Consider the following 25,374-nt stretch of genomic DNA (forward strand, 5'->3'; position numbering starts at 1 on the left):
GCTGAGTAAGTGAAATTTTATTTTTAGAAAGGATGAACTGGTCTCACTACTTATTTCAACAAGTAAATACCTCACGAACAAAATTGTGATTTCTTTAAATCCTGCACTTTACACCAGATCACTGTGCTATTTTTTGTTTGCAACGCTCAGAGGATTCTTCTGTCACCAAAAAGGCACGCATTCAACAAAAGTGGACAGCCAGAAGTTTTAAGGAAATAGCGCATAGCCCACAACACGCACCTTTTCAGTGATGATGAGGTCAACACAGCGCTCTCCGGTGAGCGGCAGTGTGCACTCCTTCTTTATCTTAGGCTTGTCCCCTTTTGCCACGTGTTCCATGGTGACGACAATTTTTGTTCCAGCTGCTTTGCTGGAAACCAAGTCCATGGCGCCTCCCATGCCTTTCACCATTTTGCCCTGCAGAAAAAAACAAAAGAAAGGCCAGGGCATATGAACGCCATAGCAAAAAACAAAAAATGGCAGTTTCCCCTAAGGGCAAAGCACTGAAAACGATAGCAAGGTTTAGCATTGCTCAAATTTTTCCCATGATGTTCTAAAAATATGCGAGGGCGACATGTTGCATGACACAGCATGTAAGGAAACTGCTGCTGCACTGCAGAAACCATGCCATGGCAGCTACAAGACATCTCACAATGCTGGCGTAATGAAGTGTACCTCCAATCTCTTCTGGGCATCGCATTCCAGTGGCATACAATATGAGAATAACGAAAACCCATCTGCATTTCTCAGTGCCCAATGAAACGACTAGATATTTAAGGTTATGTTCATTGTCCATTCGACTCAAACCAGTGAACAACACAGCTGGTCAACAGGAATACTGGTGTGTATGAGCACAATGCTCATGTGTGCAGTAGAAGGCAGAATGCTGTCCTGACACCTCTGCAGGGCCTATTGAGTGGCGCATGATGGTGCATTCACTTGGGTTTGTCATTTTTGAAGCAAAACACAATGCACACTGCTTGTGCCTCTACAGACCTTGTAACCCTTCGTACACGTCGCACATTAGGCATCGATAACAGTGACAGCATCATGGCAGAAACATGGACAATATTAATGTGCATAAGGTGTTCATATAATTGCAATAGAACATCATACACAGAGCTTCAACTGGGTACAGTTTCCCGCAGCAACATTGGGGCTAAGATAGGCACCATGATGGAAGACACCATAGTGGAATGCAAGACTACTCCCATTAGCGCTCTTGCATTCCACCCCCTTCAGAACAAGACAACAGTGGCCACAGAAATAGGAAAAGGAAGAGAAAACAGTGTACTATTGTATTAGGTGTAAGAAATTCATGAAGTGGAGGGAGAGTTCATAATTGTATGCAGTCAAGCAATAGGTGGAGCTTTCTTTTTCAAATTAATGGTCAGGAAGTCAGTGTGCAACTGTCTCATAGATAAAAACACACAACAATGATTTGTTTTAACTACAGAGTTATTCTGGTAAGCTAAAATGTTTATCTTCACAGACTGACACTATTCGTCTTGCTGGCTAAAAGTAAGCAGTTAGACTGTAGCCGCACCCCAAGTAGTCACGGAGCCAGTGACGAAGACAAGCAAGCCTGATTCAACAGATGCCATTTAAAAGATTTTCTGACACAATGGAAAACTTGGCACACTGTTTTACCTACATGATCATGCTGTACTGTACCTTCTGTCAGCCAGGGTTCTTTAGTCATTTATTTTTAGGTACTATGATATTTTTTTAAAGACAAGCTATTGAAGAAATGTAGCCCAGCATTTTTCATTGTTACTTTAGCACAGCTTACAATAAGCACAGAATGGCAACCCACCGGAATCATCCAGTTAGCGAGGTCCCCATATTGTGACACCTCCATTGCACCAAGCATTGTAAGGTCAATGTGGCCTCTGAAATAAGGAGGAGGTGGGGAGGGGGGAGGATGACAATGTTAAACTAGGTATCCACACTACTCAGCAAGTGTTCATGAGCTCATGGCATGCAGTGTGTCCTCAACTTCAGTGAGTCAGTCTAGAGCGGTGCAAACACAGAAAACCGTTTAGGTGTCCTGCATCAAATTATGATTAAGAAAAGCCCTTACCATGGCCCATGTGCCACAAAGCCAAGTTAAAGAATTCTCTTTCAACTTGTAGTTTCACTGGACTTCTGTGGTCTGGTTGAGCACAGCCATACTTGGGCTAAACTAGCAGAAAAGCAGCAAGCAGCTGTAGGCTTACATAACTGCAGATTACATGGCCGCTCCTGCTACAGGCAGATTCACACAACGTACCAAATTACCACTTAACTCTGCAGACAAAGTGGGATGAGGCTAAATGGTAATTAATCATGCTTTGATTCATACAGCGAGGGCGTGATTTCATGGATCTGAGCCAAGTACACAGAGTTTGCACAGTACATTGGCAATTAGGTCCGTTGAGCAAATCTACCTCAACCAGCTCACTGAAAGAGCTGCGCACACATGTGACACTCAATCATAGTCCTGCATGTGAGAATTGACAAATCCTTTACCCTCGGATCATAGCGAACGATTCGTCACTGCCAAAGTAGGAAGCGCCAGGCAGTGCGGTGACCGTCTCCTTGCCTGCATTAATCAAGTCAGGGTCGACCTCTTCCTCTGTGGGATATGGACCCTGAAGAAAAAAACGTGTTAACCAGAAAGCATGGAAGCTCCCCAGTACAAACTTTTAAATGTAGCTGCTTTGGGCCTTGAACTATTGAAAAGAGATTTACATTTCTAATGTGGCTGCACTATCATTGAAACATAGTTATCACCTGACAGCCAATTTAAGAGTAATGAAACAAGCATACAAAATGGTATACGACTGGCTTTGCAGATTTTATTCTGAAGAGTACATGTAAATTACACCCTTAAAATTTACGACTAAGCCTCGTCACATTTCAGCATATTTTTCTTATCGTAAATTACTGGTGAGAAGCAATTAAAGAAATCCATGCAATAATAATTTGTTATATTAACCAGACTGTTTGACCACCTACAACAAGAAACAGCACATTGCCATTAATGGAATACGCCCATTACTTGAAAGCTGTAGTGAACTATGAATCAAGAGTAAAGCTGACAGCTTCGATCATAAAAGTCTCACTTACAACTCCAAGAATTCCATTTTCACTGTGCAGCACCACATGAACTCCTTTGGGAATGTAGTTGCTTGCAAGCACAGGGATCCCAATGCCAAGGTTGACTTTGGGAGACACAAGCTAAGGAATTGGCAATCCAAATGCACGTTTTGAAATGCCATGACCACTTGGCTAAAGAAAAATAAGAGCAAGGCTAAAGAAAAATAAACAAGTGTCATGCAAAGAATAGGGCACTAAAGCATTAGAAAGCTGATGTGTAACTAATTACTTAATATCACTAATTGAGTGATTATTCAGTCTGGCTGGGTTAAGTTATGTTTTATGCTTAAAAGCTGCACCTCAGCTCTACTATGGCACAGCTGAGGCAGTCGTCTGATAAGCTTTGATCACCCGGATATTAAGAGGCTTCGAAAGTGTTCGACGAGGAGGGGGGGCAGAGGGAGAGGCTGAGCTTCTCTCATACCTGAGGACCGACACGACTCAAGTGCCTCCTCCCCCCACTTTGAAACCCCTGGAAGCTTGTGCCGATCGAATGGTGTACTGTTGCCCTCTGGCCTCGACTTCTCTGGTTACCAGACACCACCCATGGCTTGCTCTGTTTTATGCAAAGTCTCGCAGGGAAGCGATGACGCCTCTTCTACGTGTCATGTGGTGGTTCCAAGCATTTCACGGCTGACACCGCAGATGTCTAGAAAAATAGGCACTGCATAGGGTTACTGTGTGGATTCTTGTGCTCGGTTTAGGTGGCCGACGTTCCTTCGTGCAGCAATCACACAGTTAGGATGGATATTGTGTCTGTCCTGCATAAGGATAACAGAAACTAAAGGTTAGAAAATGGAGGTGTGAGCCTCTCATGGCCTCCCATTTCTGAAGCCCCTGCTAACATTTCAGCCGATCAATGTTTCTTACTTCCACTCTACAGGAGTGCAGCCATAGCACCAAGGAACTGAATTCAGCAGGTGAGTAACATATCTTGCTGGAGTGTTGAAGTACCGCTGTATTTTTTTTTTCTGGTATCACAGAGAGAGAGGGAGAGAGAGCAATGACAGGAAAGGCAGGGAGGTCAACCAGACGAACACCCAGTTTGCTACCCTACACTGGAGGTGGAGAAAGGGGAATAGAAAGAGTAAAAACGGGAGAGAGTATACACTGAGTGCGTGTGGGAGGGACACTATAGACGGGGACACCATAAATGGTCTCTTAAGCCGGTGCGCTTCATGTATTGTACCAGTGCCCGAATTGCTTTTCGTGCCAGTGACGGGTGTAGCCAAGGTCCGAGTATCTTTAACTTGGTGAACGGTCTTGAGTCCAGTTGGTGTAAAGTTGCCCGCAGAGAAAGGCATTGTACATCGTAGGGAGGGTAGGTACACAATAGGTGCTCGATGGTTTCCTCGCACCCACAGGAGTAGCACACTGGGCTCTCGGCCATTCACAAACGATAGAAGCTTTCGTGAACGCCACTCCCAGCCACAAGCGGCACAGCAAGGTTATTTCACCACAGGAAAGGCTAGATGGCAGTTGTAGTCATAGCACAACACAACAAGAAGCCCACATACTTAAATGAAATATAGCCAGCATAGCAACCACAAATGGATACCATACATGCCATCCTGGAATTCTAGAGCTGCCCTTCGGATGATGCGGCTTCTCAGGTCATCTTTTCCACTAGAACTAGCACCAGCTTTTTCCCTCAGCTTCCTTTTCTGCAAAGCAGTCATAAGTCCAAGTTTACAGAGTGGGAATAACAGATAGCATGACTAGAGCACTTAAACAAAAGACATCTGCCTCACCGGACCCATACATTAGGATCACTCAAAAGCAAATTTACCAAGCCATGCACTTAATCTTCCGGGGCTTTATTTCAGGAAGTTTCATGACTTTTCCCTCTTTTTCATTTTTCACTCCTTAATAAATGATAGGAAATCAGCAAACACCTATGATACATGACAATAAGAGTCACCCTGTGTTTAAGCACAAAGTCTGATTTCATACTGCATCAATGTCGAACACTTGCATTAAGAAGTGCATACCGACAAAAGTGAAAGAAAAAGCAGGAAAATATATTCATGAGCCTTCCTTTAACAGAGTGAGTGAAGAACACCAAAGTGGTCTTTTGTGGCCACTGGAGTGTGACTAAGTGCAGAATTTTATCTTTTTTTTTGCCATTATGTAAATTATGCCACCTGTCTCACAAATGACCCACCATGACATTTTTCTGCCATGAATGAAAATGTCAAGTGGCACAACAATGTATTTCACTGCGCATATTTCTCTAACTTGGTGCTAGGCACAGCATTTCCGGCAAACTTGCATGTAAAACATTAGGACGAATTAGTCAAGACATAATGCTAAGTAATCGCATTGAATGGTCTCTAAATTTGTCTGCCTTCTGAACTAGCTGCCTCAATTTTGAAATCGCAACAATCCCTGCAACGAACTTCTTTAGTGAATTTTAGTGAATTCGTCCATCCAACTACTGCTACATACATCCTAACATAAAGAGAGTTTTGTATTAAGCTAGTTGGTAAATGGTATTTAGAATAAGAACAGCGCAAACTGATTGTCTATCTCTCCTCCTTGTTCTGTTAGTTCATGCTGTTTTAGTTCTAGATCTTGACATCTTCAACTGCAAATGGTGTGTTGCCAAGAATATCAATCACTACTGCTGCACTGTACTTAAAATCACTTAAATGTCCTCGCTGAAGCACCCATTTTATCTTTCTGATTCAAGGCATTAAGACATTTGTAAATGAAATAAAACTAGTCAAACTGAAAACACAACTCTGTTTTGGCTTTGTCCATTACAAAAGTTGCTGGATGAAAGGAAAAGTAAGCAAAAATTTTTTTAGCTTTTTTTTCTGTTAGATAGCCGCCAACTGCGTAATCACAGTATGATGTCTGGTTTCCTCAAACATGCAACAAATTATTTATTATAACCAGGGTGTCAAACCAAAAAAATACCGGTTCAGTTTTGATTAACAGACTCCGATTTCATTCCGGTTCACGGAAATAAAATTTTATAACGGTTTGCAAACCGCTTTGCAACACTTGACCGATTAGTGAACAGATTCAGTGCAGTAAACTTCTCTTGTCCTGTGATGGCAACACACCACACAGTGCTATTGACTTGTCTACATGGTGCATGCACAGGTTTTGTCAGGTGGGAGGAATGGGCTCCCTGGCCCATGGCCACGATAGGAATTTGTAGAGGCATTAGTGAAATTTCATAATCAAATACAAATATTCTAGAAAAATGACCATCGAATATGCACAATGTCCTAAAAAAAACAGAAATGAAAAGTTTTGAGAGGTCTGCTGGGCAAAAAAAAAAAAAGGCTTGTTTACATAATTCAGGTGAAAGCCTTAAGTGACTCGTTGCAATGGCTCATATCTGAAAAAGTGGCATCTAGTCCAGTGATGCGAAAGATATGATGCAAAATATACCGTCAGGGATGGCTCATACCCCCCTAAGTAAGCAAAGATGCAATGGCTGAATATGAATGAAGAAACGAAAGAGAAAGAATGAAGGAAAGAAAGAAGGAAGGAACAAAAGAAAGAATGGAAAAGGGGTGAACAAAAGAACAAAGAAAGAAAGGAGGGAAGAAAGACATAAAGAAAGAGAGAATGAAAGAACCTTTAGGTTCTTTCATTCTCTCTTTCTTTTTTCAGGTTAGAGACTCGCATGTGTCGTTGAGGAGGTCGATCTACAGCATCATACATTTACTTCACACTGCAACTCATGTCTTGCAAGAAGTCTGACCCCTCCGTTTGTATAAATTAATGGATTATCACGTGTGCAGCAGGCTTTCGCCTTCACATGTTACAGGAGTGTAACATGCTGCCAAATGTTTTAATACATGTAGACCAAATATGATACAACCCAATCACATCCGATGCACAATGACAATAAAAGTAATAAAAAGAGGAAGGGCAAACCCCAGATGCATTTAGTGAAGTTTAGCTAAAGGTAATATTACAGCACTGCACATCGTTTTGAAGGAATTCAAACATGTTGAGATGGGTCAAATGATTAATTACTTTGTATAAATCGAGACAGCGAATCCATAGGCTGCCAAAGACAAGACGTGCTTACTCGATGGATGATAAGACTTGTACATAAGTGACACCCTCCGCGTGCTTGCTAAGTAACTCAATTGTCAGCGCAACTGTGGTCCTGCTAAACAAAAATTTTTCAAACGAGTCTCTATTTGCAATCACTGTTTTTCCCTGCAAACCTCAAGAACTGTTGTTATCCTTTGTAGTGTTTGAATGGAACTATAAGAACTGGCCTTGGCACTGAGATGGCACTGAGATTCTGACAATGCGAACACCACCAGCACAGTTCTGTGCTAGATACTTGTTCTTTTTTTTTTGCGATAGCTATTATATAATAACTCCAGGCAAATTTCCGCTGCCGTCGTCAACATCGGTGTCGCCATGAGGTTCCATACAAAGTACAAGTGCTACAAGGTCACAGCCACGCACCATGTGCTGTAGGTGCGAGGGAAAACATGGGAGGGTGAGCTGAGAAGGATGGTGGCTTGGTGCAGCGATGTCATCTCACACACACAAGGGAGGAAGGCAGGGAGGTGTACAGACAGTAGGAGGGGAAGGGGGGAGAAGGCAGTGTAGTGCGCATCTCTGCTTCTACTGTGGCCGCGGCCGAGTGCAGCCACACACGTCCTATTTTTCAGGTAAACAGCAGTGGGTTCAAGGGCTAGCCAACCCAAGATAGCTGATGGCTTCATGTGCGCTGTGTTCTCGCACACCTGGTTCGCATTGAAGTGAGAACCAAGATGAAAGGGAACTCACTCGCTCGCTGCTGCCGTTGCTCTTCATCATGCCAGTATTCTGACAGCGAGTGTGAACAGTCATAGAGTCAGATGTGTTCATGTTTGCCTGTGCGCATGTGACACCGTGCTTATCAGTTTGGTTAGTGAGCAAATGTTTGCAGCAATTTATACACCTGATAAAACTACTAACTTTACAGCAGATATATGTCTAATAACTTGCTCTCGCAATCAATGCCTCGCTTTTCAGGCAAAACTGTTCAGGCAGAACAGTTCAGGCAAACTACTAATTTTTTTCTTTGTGCACATTTTGTGTGTTTTTTCTTAGAGAGAGTGCCCACATTGACATTGCATTACATAAATTACAACTTCGAACTTCAGCAATGAAAGAAGCTAGCAATTGACATCTCACTCAGTTTTCTGTAATTTTTTAATAAAAGCAGGTGAACACACTGAGGCTTCCGAATGATTAACAAGGGCAGCTCGTGCTAAATGTTGATACAATGCTTCTGCACATGACACCATAAGTTGGCCAAGTAGACCTATGGCAAAGTAAATAAAACTCTTTTAGAGTCACTCAAACATTATATTTCTTGCTTGGGGCTCACTCCCACTCACTCACCCGAATTCTGCTTAGGTGGGCTCACTCGGACTCACCGAAATTCTACTCAGCCGAACTCATTCAGACTCAGATGTGGCGTAAATTAATTTACGCCACATATTGCAACTTACGAATTGCAGCTGGTGACCTTAAAGGTATATCCACTTGGGAACGCATATTGAGGATGACACAAGTTATGAGGTATGGGTTCCCAAGGTTTGTGCCAAAACACATTCGTATTCCAGTAGCTTTTGAGCTTGAATGCATGAAATGGAATTTTGTTTAAAAAGCCAGTGGAAGTGCAGTGAACTTTTACAGTAAGTTTAACGGCGCTGATTTCAAAACTGGTGCTAGTTTCAAAATTTGTTTCAACTGCACGTGCCTGGTTAAGTCATTGGTGCGTATTCGTGTATTCCAATACGGGCGCTAAAGCAATTAGTTTAAAGGCTAATAATTAATTTTTGCAATTATTAAATTATGCGTATTGATTTCCAACGTTAACTTGTACTCTTGGAGTATTCTAGCTCAATAAGTATATTTTTGGAATATGCCACAAGGTATCCTTAGAGATCCTTTACATTAAAATACGACCGGTGTATGTGTGTGTGTGTACATATATATATATATATATATTGGCCTCGCACTTTACCACTGGAAAAGCTGGCGCCACCGTCAACGTGACGTGGCATGAGGGATCAAGTGGACACAGCGACCGCGTCGGCTGCTTCGGAAGCGCTGAAGCAAACTAAAAACGAAAGTTTAAAGTCGCACCTGCGCCGCAGTTCTGATTAAGTGGTGCGGCTTTACCGCCTTGGATGTCTGCTTGGCAACATCTGAAACTACTATAATAGGTAGTGGCTGCCTTTGAAGGCGTGCAGCATGGTAGGCTACTGCTCGGTGCCGCAGTGCCGGACGGATGCAACAGAGCCCGGTGTCAGCCTCATTCACATGTAGCCGCAAGCTTGGCTGGCGAAATTTAGAACCGGCAGACAGCCATCGGCTACAGTTCGTGTGTGCAGCAAGCACACACGCGAGGGAGAATTCTGCTATGGCGCCAGGACTGCGCGATGTTCTGTGAATAGCAGAAAACGCGCGCTGAGACGCTCGCCCGCGCCCACTGCCTGGTTAATGTCGGGACGGTTTGGTCTATGAACTTGTTAATGCTAGATACTGGCAAGTTCTGTGGAACGGAAAGGGAGCGGTAAGACGCATATTAAAGAAAGGCATGGCATATTGTCATGTTTGTGTTATGAATTAATGCACTGTATTACAAAAAAGAAGCAGAGGGAAATCCCACGCTGAGAAAACCGATAAACATACAGTGCAACACAACTTGAGAAATAATATTGAAACGTCCAAGAATTCAGAAGACAAAAAAAAGATTGAATCGTCGCGACGACACATCACAGTCGCCATAGGCGTCGAAGTCTCTATAACGAAATTATTTTTGAACAGTTCTGATAGCGTCCACGCAACAATGGTTGCTAGTGTACTGGGAAATGCTCATATGCTGCGGCCTAAAGCTCACGGCACGGTGCGAAAATGCACTCAAAGCGAAAGCAAAGCATTGTGCGCGGATATGCATGCGGATGCGCAGTTGGTCGCCGTGAACTCATGCTATGGCTGCACGCACTGAGGCTTCGTTATGTTATGCGCCATTTGGTTATACAGAGCACCCACTATAAGAACATATTTCACATAGTTTGCGCCTAGCGATTGCGGACCTTTCACGTAAGAAGCCGTTTCGGGAGACTACATCGCGGCGACCGCGCATAGTCGCGTTCACTGTAAGTATTCGGTAAAGAGATAGCGTCTGTAAACGATTCTGTGCTTTCAGTTTGCCCACGATTATTATATCGACAGTGAAAAACTTCCCTCGTTTTGAGAGTACCTACATAAATGTCCAGGAGGGCTGCCACGTGGCGTTTTTATTGAGCCCCGTAAGCAAAACCTACAGGGAGCGCGTCGCGTAATCCCTCATGCTATGCAAGGGAGGCTCTTCCGATAGATGGCGACTCCGTAACTCCTTGCTGCCAATATAAACTAGCAGTTAGTAGATGGTGTTCATGGTTGCATTTACCTTTCTTTTTGTTTCAAGCACTGTTTTTACTAGTTGGAATGTTCACCATCTAGACCAAGTTTACAAGGTACCGCATGTAGCAAAACTAAGCAATCTAGTTTGCTACGACTGACTATACGTTGTCGGTCTGATCATGCCTTGATTTTGTTTCCATCTAGTCAAAAAGCACATTTCCCGTGTCATTAAGCGCCGTTGTTGCCGGTTTTGATATGGTTTTCGGTTCAAGTTTGGTTTGACACCCTGATTATAACATATTTTAATGTGATGAAAATTGAAAATGCACTAAATTTTTTTTTATGGTGTATAATTTGTTTACAAGGGCAACCTCTGCACATCATGAAAATTGGAGGGTGGGGGGGTTACGTGTATCACTGAGGTCAATGCCACAGCTGAAGCCACATTGTGGTCACCTTGTTGAAAGCTTTACATGATGGTATAATAGGGCAGAGAAAGTGAGAAGGATGCGGTATGTTCTAACAGAAGCGACAGCGGAAAACTCAAGTTTAACATTCTCTATGGAATACAGGAAAGCGCAGAGCGAACAAGGAATGAGTGGTGTATGTGGCATGCATCCAGCTTAGAGCAAGGCACGGTCATTGCGTGGCTTGCGACCACTGCACTAGGCTGACTGGTGCATATGAGAGCGGTTTGCAAACACTAACTCTGATTTTTGTGATGTGCAGTGAGACATTGTAAACTAGAACATGGAAACACCTAGAATACATGCTTCACTTGGCGAGCATATTTAAATGGTCCCAAGAGGATATAACTGGTTATCTTTTTACTCGTTTGAGAAATTCTGGCAGGACACTGTAGGTAGTTGCAGGGTCAACAGCTATCTGATAAAGCCTCAAAAGCGAGATACAAAATTTTTGTGCAAGTACCTCTTTAAAATAAATTTCTAATTAAGATAATTCATTGCAGGCCTGAAGGAGTTAAAGTACAGTTATGAAATTAAATTACAAGCAACACATACCTCAATCCTCTTCTCAAAGCTTGTTCCTTTGTAGATGGCATCCACATAGACACTCGGAATGTGGATATGGTCAGGAGGCAAGGCACCAGTCTCAACAATCTCTTCCACCTGATTGCAAAAATAAAAAATCAAGCAAACTTGGGACATAATTTTGAGTAACGTAATTTTGAGACATTAAGTGTCTTCGACATGCAAATGAGATTCAACACAAGTGAGAAGTATGGCAAAAGAACTTACTTCAGCTATTGTGTACTTTGCTGCCTTGCACATTACTGGATTGAAATTCGATGCTGTTTTCCTGGAAAAGTACCAAGAACAAGGTTTCAACTCGTTTCGAGAAGGGAAGTAAAATATTTTACAGAGGCAATTTAGCGGTAAATGCAAGATAAATGCATTAGCATTATATCACAGCTCTTTGAGGTCCCAGATCGAAGAATTAAACTGCGTTTAGAACATTGCAAAGTGTTGCTCAGAATCTCATTCAATACACATCTTGCCTCTTCAAGTACCGAAATGCAACTGATGGTGGTCTGAAGCATACAGCATACCTTCGTCACTCACACTATATGTGTGTGTGTGTGTGTGTGTGTGTGTGTGTGTGTGTGTGTGTGTGTGTGTGTGTGTGTGTGTGTGCGTGCGTGTATATATATATATATATATATATATATATATATATATATATATATATATATATATATATATATATATATATATATATATATATTTATTTATATATATATATATATATGGTGTCCTACGTAACTTGAGCTAAGCATTAAAAATATGCAAATGCCATATAGCTGGACAGAATCAAGGCAACATTGTTTGCCATCGCTTGGAGATACTCAGATTACTATTTTCATCCCACCTAATTAGAAAGTTAGGCTTAATTAATTAATGAGCTTCTCAAATATTATAATTAGATAAAAAGTGTCAATGAAAAATTGTAGAGCAACGTGAAAAACTCCCGATACAGTGTTCTGTTGCTCGATACGTGCTATGTAACGGTGTTTTTCCGAGCATGGAAGAAGCCCACGAATACACGCAAAGTTCCTCGAGCGAACAGTCGCGTGGCAATTTTGCATGTATTTGCGGGCTTCTGTCGCGCTCAGAAAAACACTTTTATGTAGCACGCATTGAGCAACAGAAAGCTGTATACTGAGTTTATCATGCTCCCATCAGGCTTGTTTCAGAGTAAGCCCACTGTATATATTGAAATGTATTCATAACTAAAAAAGATAAAAAGGATACAGGGAACACGACTTGCCTAAAGACTATATTTCCGGCCTTGTCTGCTTTCCACGCCTTAACAAGAGCAAAATCACCCGTGATGGCATGTTCCATGATATAGTTCTTGCCATTGAATACCTGGTGCTGCAAGGTAAAACACAATTCTTTTTGTACTGTTAAAGTGTCATAGTTGAACCCACTTACAATGAGATCAGATTTAACAATATATTGGATATAACAATGAGCAGTCGACGCACCGTCAGGTGGCACCAAAACTAGCATTCTTGAAGCAAGGAATCACGGCACAATGTGTGGCACTCCATGCTGCGACTGCAATCTCGAGCGCCATAAACAATTCCACATCCCACCAACATGGATTTCCTTGTTTTTGTTGCATTTTTCTCGCTTAGGCGCACATTATGCACTGCACTAGGTGTGCAATAACCGTCGTCGCATGTCGGCAGCAACATGCTGCCGCTTCAAACGGGCGATCAACAAACAAGATGGCAGTCATGATGCGTCTCCGGCACAATTGCTTCTGGCTCTTGGTTGTTTTTGTAAACAAAAGTGGCGCCGCCCAAGGAAATGAAAAGTGGTGGCATTTTACTCAATTTTAGAGCAAAGCAACTGCATTTGAGCACGTCTTGGAGCCCACTAGCCTTGCGTGAGTAGGTAATATGCGAGGTTATATTCCAGCAAATTTCGTTGATACGGGATTGTAGTACAGCGACATTTCGTTGTCAAGGAGTACGAAATGCATCAAAACCTATGGGCGTTTGCCAGGGATACATAACTATTTCATTGCCGTGAGAATCTCGTAGTAGTGGGATTTCGTTATCGCGGGTTTCGACTGTAAATGGGTCCGACTGTACTTATTTCTGCCTAATTAAGTTGTTTGAATGTTTGTCCCCTCTGCTTTCTTTCATGCACCCTGGTTATAACAATTATCAGTTATAAAAATGGGATTTTATTGGCACTTGAATATTGTTACAAGTGGGTTCCACTGTATATTTCTTTTACAGCTAAAGCTTCCATGCTATGTTCAACAGGGACAGCCTGAGATTCAGTTTTGTGCTACATGTGGTCCACTTAAAGCAGAATTTGTTCCAGTAATGAAAAATATTTCAAGAAACAAGTTGTTCTATCTTCATTCTCGATCACAAGATATCACCATATGCCAAATGCATGTACTACACATAAACTCATTCATGTGTGTGCATGTGTCATAAAATATTTCATGACGTAAATTTACGACTATGGTCATGATGGAAATGAGAAATGCCTCGACAGAGTAATATACTTTTTTACATACAGTATACAGCAATCTCAGCAGGTTCAAGAGAAAACAGCATTTTATTCTAGAAGCAGCTGACTGATGTTTTGTAGGCCTTTCACGTCATTTTCTTAACCTTTTATGGAGAGGATGCCTAGAGGCAACACACACACCAAAATTTTTTTCTTGCTGAATTTTGGCTTTAAATAAGAAAGATCTGGCTAAAGGTCTTCAGCCAACACAGAATGAGTAGCAGCAAGCATCATTTGCTGGATTTGAGCAAGTAGAGAGGACGAGGAAAACGTTTTCGTACAAATCGCTTTCTTTTGAAAGCATCGTCAGAGAAGAAAAACTGATGCAACATTGCTGGTTGCAGTCATATCCCACAGGTACAATTCCGTTCTACATCTGACGAGAACTGTCTGTACAATTTGCTGCAGGTGGCTTGGGGTGGAGTTTGTTTCCAATGTTCTGCCTAGTGTTGCCTACATATTGCTGAAAAAGTTTCCACAAAATCTTTTCTTGTCGTTGCACATCCTTATTCTCTGTGTATTTTTGCACATTTAGATGAAAAATAAACATTTCCTTCAGTTATCTTTAGGTCTCATCATTAAAGGGCTTAAAAGATGCTGTTTACCTTTCTGTCGAGTTAAGTCGGTACTTGTACGAGGCCACTGTCACTCCTACTTTAAGCATGCTTCAGGAATGGAATGTCTGGCAGAGTGAAGTGGGCCGAGTCACCTTAACGCTACTCTGTCTCAACAACTGTACAGTGTAGGGGAAGCTAGGGGTGCCTTCGAACTGAGAACCAAAAGGAAAGCTTGCTCACTGCATATCACTAATCCTTCTGCTGCACACACTATACGAATGGAAGAACTATGAACTGATTAGAGGCACACAATTGGCAAGCCCATCTTCTTCCTTCCACAAGACATGCAGCAAACAAGGCAACCTACTCGTGTGACTGAATGATCGAAATGGTCGTGCAGACCACATACAAAAATTCCCCGAGGCCCCAGGCTGCAAGCCTTCTTGGGCGAGGTGTGTCTCACCTGCCTCGGCTCGCTTTTGATGGAAATATTGCCATTAGAGTCATATCTGATTGGGGCTCCACCCTTGTGAATCAGTGTGCCATATGCAGTGGGTGTGAAGAAAGCCGGTATGCCCGCTCCACCAGCACGAAGTCTCTCAGCCAGGGTTCCCTTCAAGAAAGAAACACAGAGAATCAAGATTCGGACATTTTGACGGCATGCTTCCACATACGCACATTCTGAAAATATATGGCATCTTTTGTGACGATGCACAGTACACTGTGAGGGACACCACGGTGTAGGGCTCCAGGTTAATTTTTGATCACCTGGGGAACGCAGACAAACAATAATTCAGTTTCAGAGTGCTATTCTTTCAAAACACAATTTTCATTCATTTGGCAGGGAAAGGTTGATTATTACTGGACAAAATGAAAGCCACACGTCCCTCTTTAAGTTTTGCATCAAAACCTCAGCAGCAGCATATCTATGTGACATAATGGATTGTGAAGTATTTTTTTTATTATTATTTAAGCCGCTTTGGCAGAAAAGTTGAATTTTCAAAACTTGCTAGTCTTTGAGTCAGTTGGTTCCTTTACAACGCAATGCAGTCTTTCTCAACCGATATTTAACTAAACCTGAGCAGATGCTGTCAAAATCTGCTACGTCATTGCAAACTGGTGTGGGATGACAACTGTTGCCACTCATCTTTCATTTAAGTGTCTCTTCTGATTTACCAAGCCCCCACTTACGGCAAGAGTGACTGTTTTGGTATCGCAAAAATTTAATTTACAAATGCTATTTAATGTAACCCAGTTGAACATTGATATAATTTTAGATTTATTTCATTATATCCAATAATTAATTACATGAAAGTTTGTCTGTACAGTCGCTCACCAATTATTCGGGCATGCTCAATGATACGCACAGCTTCATTGCACCGCCACTCACCTCATAGACGTAAGTGTAAGGACGAGCCCAACATCACGTGCAATGCAATGTGCCATTTGATAATTTGGACTCTGCCTGCATGTACACATGCTAATTCGGCCCACAAGCCAAGCAGAAAGAGCAGTGTTCTTGTTTTGATACATCAATGGCACCACTTCGAGACCAAAAAATGCAAAGCCTAGTCTATCCAGTAGGACAAGCTAAACCAAAGCACTAGGTTCTAAAAGCTACAATTGTGCTTTGTCACGTGCATTCCAAACTTCCTCTCTTTGTTCCCTAATGTATGAAAAAGCGACTCGGTCACAAGCGACTTCTCTGAGTGCTATTACGAATTTTTGTCACTCAGAGGCATCAAGCAGCTTCAAGCAGCCCCAACTCCATCCTCAATCTCTTTGTCGACGAGGGAAGTGATTAAGTAAACGACCTTTATGAAGAAACTCGCGATCATTCGGCTATCTTAGTTGCCAAGGACTGAAAATAGGTGCATACACTGACAGTGTTTTCATCTATTTGTAGGAACAACATGACAAAAGTCAAAATATAGATTCACTAGGTTCCATACAAGAATATGTACATGCAGGAATGCATTGACAAGTTTTTTTGGCCACTTGTGGAATAAAATCACTGAATTTATATTTAATCATCCAATATTTTGGACTCCCCATATATTCAGACTTTCATATAGTCCCTACCTAGTCCAAATTACCAGTTGGTGACTGTATTTCTCTTTAGTATCCCTTCATTGTGCAGCTTAATTTAGAAACACGAACTTTCCTTTTTTTTTTGTCCTTGTAAGAATGCAGCCACTGCAGCTGGAAATGAAAGCTGTGAAGATGCACACATCTTCTACCCAATAAGAAAACATTTAGAATGACAAAGTTGAGCTAGCTCGTTAGGCTGCAGACACGTTAGGCATGCAGACACGGATGCAAAATGAGGGAAACGAACAACAAAAATGGTGTTTGTGTTGTCCATTTATGTTCTTTCACAACCTTGGCAAAAGTTTCCCTGGCAAGGAAGATGACACTAAGTGGCAAACGGAAGCTGAGTGACATACCTGGGGAAATGCCAACAAGGGTTTAGTGCCAATTTCAACAAGACAGCTCGACTTTCTCAAAAGGTCTTTACACAGACAAGTCCTCTACTCAAAACATCTGTATCGGCCTAGCTTTCCCCACACTGGCTCTCCTTAAGTTTCTTTAATTTCCACTCCTCATCCTTCCGGGAGCCTTTGGCCTCCATTGAATTGTTAGCGTACAGAGCAGGGTAGCATTGTTCTCTATACACAAGGTTCACCCAATGTACAATTCACCAACGTACTTAGCAGTCATAGTAAGATGAAGTTTAGATTGCTAGGGAATTTGAGAATAAAGCATGATGTCTTTAGCCTGATTAATTTGTGTATACAAGAAAAAGTTAACTTTATGCTGTCGCACTAAAACCCTTGATGCCACCTCAACCCTGTTGAGCCTAAACCATTTCCAGGCAGATTAACTGCTCACTAGTAAAAAAGGCCCATGCAAGAGCCATAATATAGGCACTGACTTGATGCAACACACAGCTTACAATAAGAATCATTCTTACATGAACAGACAGCATAACAACAGTATGTTTTGATGTTGTTATAGGTCACACAAAAAATGTGACCTTTCATGTCAGAAACAGCTGGCATGAGAATAACTAAATAATTACGGATAACCCTCAAATGACACACGCACACACAATCATGACCACATAAAGTCAACAGACAATGAAGCCAAGGCAAGCATCGGGAAAATTGGCTGTGGCTGCAATTGAAATGTAGAAAATAATGAAGAAAGAAAAAGGAAATTAAAGTGGATGAAAGGATAAATTGCCGCCATTAGGAGCCGAACCCAAAACCTCCACATTACACATGTGTTGCCCTACCATTTGTGCTATGGCGATGGCTATCAATTTGTCCACTAACTTGGGTATGTATTTTGGCTAGGTCGAGCCCTCAGAGGGTTAGCCAGTGCCACTCAAAACCTAGATGGGCGGGTGACATCCTTCTTTGCCCAATGACATCACATAACATGTGAACTTAGGAGAGCAGGCACATGGCTAAAAGACCTTCGTATGCTACCTAATCTGACATCGTCTGTCAGATTTGAGATCGTCGCTATGAATGAATGAGAGAAAAAGAGAAACCGAGGGGCCCGATTTTTGGTAATCATGAGATATATATATATATACACACACACAGAATGTCCCAGTTAACTTGGACCAAGATTTTTCAAAAACCCATGAGCTCTCGAGAAATCTTACCGATGCGTAGTAGCGGCAGTCGTATGTACTTACAGCCAATATTTTTTTTTCACCAACCTTTCTCAAGACAGAAAACAAAATATAGAGGTACATTTTGTTTCCTGCTTTGAGAAAGGCCGGTCTTTGGCAGAAACATTGACACAATAAACAGTTGTCTTTAAGAAGTGCATCAACTTTCCAATTATAATTTTGCATCAACCAAGGATACAACTTCTACTTTCCAGTCATATATATATATATATATATATATATATGTACACACACACACACACAAACACGCACGCATGGGGAAAAGGTTATCAACTTGCAATATATCACCTTGAAAGAATAATAAACTGAAGCTGAAATGGAAATATTTCATCCATCGTGCCAAGTACTCGTGCCATCAGTACAATAATTTTATTAATTATATACAATAAGTTTATTGTATGAATAATTTGTAACGAATAAATACACAACAAATTATTTTATAAAGTTTATCTCTCAGAGAAGAGACATGCATCTGATGAAAAAAAAAAGAAACCCTAGGAAATGAAGTGCACCCCCTCTTTGCTTTAACACTCACTTCCACAAATGCTCACTGCCACCATGGTATTCTATATGAACTTACCTGCGGCACAAATTCCAATTCAAGCTCGCCTGACAAATACTGCCGCTCAAACTCTGCATTTTCGCCAACATACGAGGAGATCATCCGCTTTACCTAACCAAGAGAAAAAGAAATAACATTAACATTCATATTCATCATGTCACAGAAAGTGAGCCCTTTTCCATCCTGCTTGTGCTTGTAAGAAAATTAAGTGGGTAGGCAAAAGCTGTGCAATGAAATAGCACTTGATAGAAACCTACTTATAGTACTTACTCTTCAGTTGAATGAATAATTGTGGAACTCGGGTACTGACAGATGCTGATGTATTTGTGTCTCACATAAATGAACTGCCACATGAGTGAACACGAGGTCTCTCAAAGTTTGTTAAAGTGTTACTGCGTACGATCATGTCCTCTCATTCCACTCATGGCAAACAGCATACATCTGTAATCGGCACTAACAAAAAGGTGAACAAGCAACAACCCCACACAAATGTTAAAGAAGGCATTATTAGGCACAACTGACAGTCAGCATATGTTAGCTCGAAATTCAGCCCATTGGGGAAAAAAAGACTGTCTCGTTCAGTGGGACACCATAAGGTCGTAGTTGTGTTTGCCCAAAACCTTATTCGCAATAATGCAACACTTCGAGTTGGTATCAAGCCAGTTCAAATTGTATATATAGACATCTTTGTACTCATCTCCATCTTTTGTGTTGTTTGAAGTACTGAACCTAACCAAACCGATGTAAGTAAACACCTTACAGAGCTGATGTATCCCAACTTGACAGCTCAGCATGTTTACATCTTAGTTTGTCTTTGTTTTTTTGAGAATTTAAGAAATAAAACTAAATGGAACAAAATCTGGGCTACAGAGACTGTTACTGCCAAATAATGATGAATTACCTATATTCACTTCACTACTGAAGTAGCATGACACCCCAAAACACACTGAAGCAAAAAAAAAAAAGAAAGACAAAATAACTCATTGAGAACTTTCAAAATTCATTATTTTTAAGCAAATCTGCTCAGCGACAAAGATAGTTTATGTGCTAGATACGAAGACAGCACTTTACATCACAGTAGTTGGTTATTTCAATCTATTTACAACTGCTTACCTATACTTGTTTGAGCAGAGTGCACGAGTTTTAACATTCGCACTGGCTTAGGTTTCAAACGCGACAGCATCTTTTTCTTGAGCTCTCTAACCTAAACGAGCAGCTCTTGCTGGGCAGCATGCCTCTGGATCTGTGCCAGGAATGTGCGCTGCTGTCCGAGACAGGTCATTTACTCTTGTGCACTAGAGACTCAGCAGTATCTTTATCTGATAACGCTATTCACAGTGACTTCAAGTGGCCAACACTCCAACGCTAATCCATTTTATTTCTCACAAAGGCGAAAATTGTGAAGCGATTTCAATAAAATGCATTTTTTAATACAATCAACTAGCCAAAGATAACTGCAAGTCATACTCCATCATTTCACAAGGTTACATTCTGAAATTTCCATTTATAACTTAATGGTGTACACTACAGAGAAATACAAAAATAATGAAGCCATTCCAGAAACACTATTTCAGTTAGTTATCCAACCAAAAATAAATGAAAAATCATGCTCCACCCCTTCACAATTATAAGGCCACATTCTGAAACTTCCATCTAGCACTTGAGACACCACAATCTCAGCATCCCACAAATGCTAGTAAACAAGTTTTCAAACCTGTCGCGTGTTGAGGAGTATCCCAAGCCCAAAGCCATCCACACCGGCATTATTACTGACGACAACAAGGTCCTTCACACTTGTCTTTGAGAGCGCAGCGATCAAATTTTCAGGGATCCCACAGAGACCAAATCCTAAAAGAGGCATTGAGCACTCGTGAAGCTTGAAGAAGTTGCAGGAAAGCAAGGCAAGGCACCAGACAAGCTAGACAGTGGGAAAATAAGAAAATAGACTGTGCACTGTCTTTTTTTTCTCCTGTTTCCTCATTTATTCATTTTCCTGGTAATATTTAGCAATTATATTCAGTGCTTGTCATTGTGGCCATTTAAATGTGTGTTTTAACACTTGACTGCCTATTTGGATAAATTTTCTAGCAATGCTAAATTTTCTTTCTTGCATCTTGAATTGCTGCATGCAGTAAACTTTAAAACCAAAGCTAATAGCGCATTTTTAAAAAAAAGTATAATCCCTTTCTCTGCTTTTTGCAAGTGGTGTAACAAGCTGAAGTTTGCCAATTTATATTCCAGTTTAACCTGTGGCTAAAGCCTGGAGTCGCTGCAAGGAAAGCATTTGATTTGTCCGCCTATTAACGCGTTTTAATTAATGCGCTTTGTACAAAAGCTATTTAAACAAACGCGCTGCGCTGACGTTTTACGCACCTCCAACGAGCAGCTTGGAACCGCTCTTTATTTCCTTGATGGCCTCATCGGCCGATTTGCAAAACTGGGCATTTCTGCTGGATGTCGTACCGATACTCCGCTGTGCGAGAGAGAGAGAGAGAGAGTGAATAGTTACAGATGTAACGTAAGCTGCACATGACACTGTCGGAATGCGCACACAACCATGCCCCGTACAAATCTTTCCGCGTGAATATATGCCGATACCACTTCGACAGCAGGCGATGGTGCAACGAAAAAACAAAAAAACAAAGAACGCCGAAAACCAGAATCGTTCTGGTTTCACACAAGTTTTGGTACTGCTGTTAGCGCTTAGTGCGACGAACGCACATGGAAAGCTTCGTACGAATGCCCTCGGATCATGTTCGCATCTTCGACAACGTACGAAATTAGACCATCGAATCCCCTTGCAAAAATTTGTGCAGCAAACAACACCGAACTTCTATTGTGTTTACATAATTCTCGCTGTCACTATTCATTCTGCGCTACCAGAGTTGTGTGTCGTGTAAGTGAGATGCGGATAATTATCGCCATGCAGCATCTCGCAACATGCAGCCCAAGACAGTAAACACGACGTACCACAGCAAGCTGCTGGTTCCTTCCAAGTAAGGGAGCACAAATCCTGCAGAGCACTATTCTTGCGGCCATCCTTTGAGGGTGTAGGCAAAAAGCTCAAGTTAACGCTTTCTGCACTGTAGAAAAGGTACTTTACGTATGCACATATCAAGAACTGCTCTCACCCGATCTGATGATCATCCGACTGCGGCTGCCGTGCTGCCGCGGGGAGGTTGGGCCGGTTGGTTGGGCGCGTTTCCCAGTACGTTATTTGCCGTCTAGATGGCGCGACACGTCCGCACCTATTAAGGGGCTTCAGCATCTATTGGAGTGCTTCGGTGTCCCCCTCGCCCGCGGAGGGCATCGAAGCACCCTAGCATCTATCCCTATCATCAATAATATTAATTTGCTTGTATACTGGCCTTCGAGTGTGGGAATTGGCCAAGAATCGGGTGGTTTATTAAAAATTATTATATGGGCCTTAGAAGAAGCCCTATCGAGAAATCTTGAAAAGATGAAAAGAATAAATTTTGATAAAATTTAAGAATTTAGCGAGGAAATCGTCCTGATTCAATTGTATAACTCGCAAAGCTTCACCAATTAACATCCCTATGTAATGTCCCAGAGACTCCGAAGGATAGAATATCGGGAATCGTTTTATTCAATTCAGCACCTTGAAATTTTCCTTCTAAAGTATGTTTTCTTAATGTCAACATGACAGGAAAAAGTGTTATACTGTTTTGTCCTCCCCACAGTATGAGCACAAGGAAGGAGGATGCTAGACCAGATCGATGCAGATAATAGCTTTATTCGACATCGGAATTTGGTGAACAGGAGTTCAATTTTTCTATTGCGGCAGAAATTTCTGCTTCAAAGGAATAGGGGGTGTCGGTAATCAGTTAAATTTGTTAATGATAGGTTCCAAGAATCTTGCATAACTGCTCATCCCCTGAACCTAGCAGCTGTTATGAAAGCTGATACAGGAATTATTGAGAGAATTAATTGGACCACCAAGGGCAGCTCTTGCCAAGCTAGCTGTGTGCTAATTCATTTACATATAACTAATCCTTTGTGACCAGGTACCCATACCAATATTTTAGTGTTCAGTGAGAGGGTATTAGACAATGAAATGTACTTGAAATGCCACTATTTGCAGTAAGAGCTGAACATAAAGAATCCGTTACTAGTATTACCACTTCCGAGATTGACGAGTTGACGTACTTTTCATAAAGCCAATGTAACTGCCAGAAATTCAGCTAAAGATACTGATATGTAGTCGGGAAGTCCTAAAGAGAATGAAGAGTCAAAAGCGGAAGGGAAAATTCTAATACCAGATTTTTCTTCAGTTTGTGATGCATCAGTCGTTATTACGGCATTTATCTTTAGTTCCAATTAGTGATATTGTAATAGCCCATTTAATGTATTGTAAGAAAGGTGTTTCGCTTTGTTTGAATATATATCGTCAAATATAATCTGGAAATTCTCTCTCTCTCACTGCCAATAGGTCGAATCTCACAAGATCATAGATCTAGAGGATTGACAAGTGCCTGCACAAAGACGACCTGAGGGGTGTGGAACCGAGGCCAGGAAGTTTGAAAAATATTGCAGGCTGAGAAATAAAAACCATCTGTAATTGTGCTGGAAATCGCATATGTTTATGAATGTTTGGACCGTTAATAACCGAAATCTACACAAAAGAGACAGTAAGCATGCACCTAGGTATATTATATTGTTGCGAATGAATTTTGGTAAACAAAGGCACAGGCGTAAAGCTTCTTGTTCCAGAAGAACAAGGGGATGTAATTTATACGCCGACACACCTGAATATAGAACACATTCAAATTCCAAAATAGGCCTTACGTACATTTTATAAATCATCACAAGAGAGCCTCTCCACATCCCCGATCGACTGTTGCAAAGCCTTCTTAGCATTCCAACCGCACACACTCTTTTTTTATGTACATATTCAATGCGCATGCACCAAGCTTGTTATGATGTATTATACCCAGGTATTTTACCAAGTCCGCCTGAGGTATATTCTGCAGGCAGTACATAAGGTTTATATGTATTGTATCCAATAAAGGAAAATCCGTAATTCAGCATTTTCTGACTTAAAGGAGAGGCAAATATTTTAAAGCAAAGCTTTCTTTGCCTCTTCTAGCGACTTTCCTGGCGCTGCTGGTGTGGTCTGGCTCGCATGCACCACTGGGTTTCTTGCAACACCACCAGATGGCACTCGGCTGCACAGACTCCTAGAGTTACTGTATATGGCCCTTCATATGCAGCAACTTTATGCATCCCAGCCAGCGCTGCCAGGCAGCGTTTCGCAGTTTGGGTGCATGGCACGAGCTGTGCTTGCTTTCATATGCAACAAAAATGCAGGTGCTGGGCTGTGCAGGTCACGTGCTGGGCTGTGATAGTGTAAACATTAGAATTGTTCATAGCCTGAAGACAGTTCTTGGAGCTGGCGTCTCAACAGCGTGCTGGCCACATATACAGGAGCACATAAACACGCTCCAGCAAAATGGTTCAAAAGCATGCACTCAGCGTCAAGGACACCGAGGCTCAAAAGAAGAATCACATGGAACAGGAGTGTCTTTGCTACGCAGCGAAACGTGGTGCAAGCCGTGAATGTATGTATACAATGTATACATAGAATTATAACAATTAATTGAATTATGTACAGCCCCATAATTCAATTTATGTTTAATACTTCTGTCACAATACGATGTGCCATGTGATGCAATAATAATGCTCAACCCTCTCACAGATTATGAACGACGCACAACGCCTCAAGCAAACACATCTCCCTATGTGTTCTCTGGACTACATAGACAAACAGCAGTGGTGCATGCAAGGTAACATTTAACATCAACTCGGGACTCTCATATTGGACTAAACGCTGAAGTAATTACACATTTGCTGCAACATCACTGCTAATTATCGTCTATCAAAGCAAACGGCATACAAAGCTTCGATTACATTGATTCCCACAGTTTGTGTAATTCACAGATTTTTATTGCCCTCGTTTTATCTTTGTTATTATTGCAAAAAAAAAAATGGAAGAGGGGGTAGGAAGGAGGATTTAATTGAAAAAATATACATGAATGCTACACAGTGGGAAGAAAATTGGCAGTGCATCCATTCTTTGGAGATGATTGGCAACATTAATGCGATTAGCAATCTATATATCTTATGATGGGTGCATAAATGGTGATGGTATGTTTTATACGACGATTATTATGAAAAGCAGCACACATACCCAGTGACCCAAGTTGTTGTCAATGTGTTTAAATTAAGAATGGCACATACCCATCGACTCAAGTTGGCAAGAAAAATGTTTATAGAAGGGTGACACACACACAGGCCTTTCCCAGGCACACAACCAGTGAACCGAGTTGGTGCGAAAGAGGTTCATTGAAGATCAGCTCATAACCAGTGACTAAAATTGGTCCGACCATTGGTTTCGAACTCGAGTCCCTCAGCGCAGCAGCCCGATGCCCTACAAATTTGACCATG

General features: G+C 41.6%; 1 protein-coding gene across 5 annotated transcripts in view; it reads right to left on the minus strand.

Annotated features, from left to right (window-relative positions):
- SCOT (Succinyl-CoA:3-ketoacid CoA transferase) overlaps window positions 1-22,142 on the minus strand; it is a 46,254-nt gene extending 24,112 nt beyond the window's left edge. For 4 of the 5 annotated variants that reach the window (XR_011512784.1, XR_011512785.1, XR_011512786.1 and 1 more), the window contains exons 1-13: window positions 21,880-22,076; window positions 21,283-21,382; window positions 20,624-20,757; window positions 18,928-19,020; window positions 15,105-15,254; window positions 12,817-12,923; window positions 11,787-11,847; window positions 11,550-11,657; window positions 4,700-4,805; window positions 3,112-3,206; window positions 2,512-2,633; window positions 1,817-1,892; window positions 241-417 (exon numbers count right to left, since the gene is read on the minus strand). Coding sequence is in view for 1 of the 5 variants with exons in the window: in XM_065428203.2 (XP_065284275.2) it covers window positions 241-417; window positions 1,817-1,892; window positions 2,512-2,633; window positions 3,112-3,206; window positions 4,700-4,805; window positions 11,550-11,657; window positions 11,787-11,847; window positions 12,817-12,923; window positions 15,105-15,254; window positions 18,928-19,020; window positions 20,624-20,757; window positions 21,283-21,382; window positions 21,880-21,948 (1,398 nt within the window). In the remaining 4 variants the exon portion in view is untranslated. Of the gene's footprint in view, window positions 1-240; window positions 418-1,816; window positions 1,893-2,511; window positions 2,634-3,111; window positions 3,207-4,699; window positions 4,806-11,549; window positions 11,658-11,786; window positions 11,848-12,816; window positions 12,924-15,104; window positions 15,255-18,927; window positions 19,021-20,623; window positions 20,758-21,282; window positions 21,383-21,879 lie in introns of all 5 variants that reach the window. The other variant, XM_065428203.2, reaches the window with a different exon arrangement.
- Between the last annotated feature and the right edge of the window lie 3,232 nt (window positions 22,143-25,374).

The sequence above is a fragment of the Dermacentor albipictus genome, chromosome 3, assembly GCF_038994185.2.
Source record: "Dermacentor albipictus isolate Rhodes 1998 colony chromosome 3, USDA_Dalb.pri_finalv2, whole genome shotgun sequence".
Classification (NCBI taxonomy): domain Eukaryota; kingdom Metazoa; phylum Arthropoda; class Arachnida; order Ixodida; family Ixodidae; genus Dermacentor; species Dermacentor albipictus.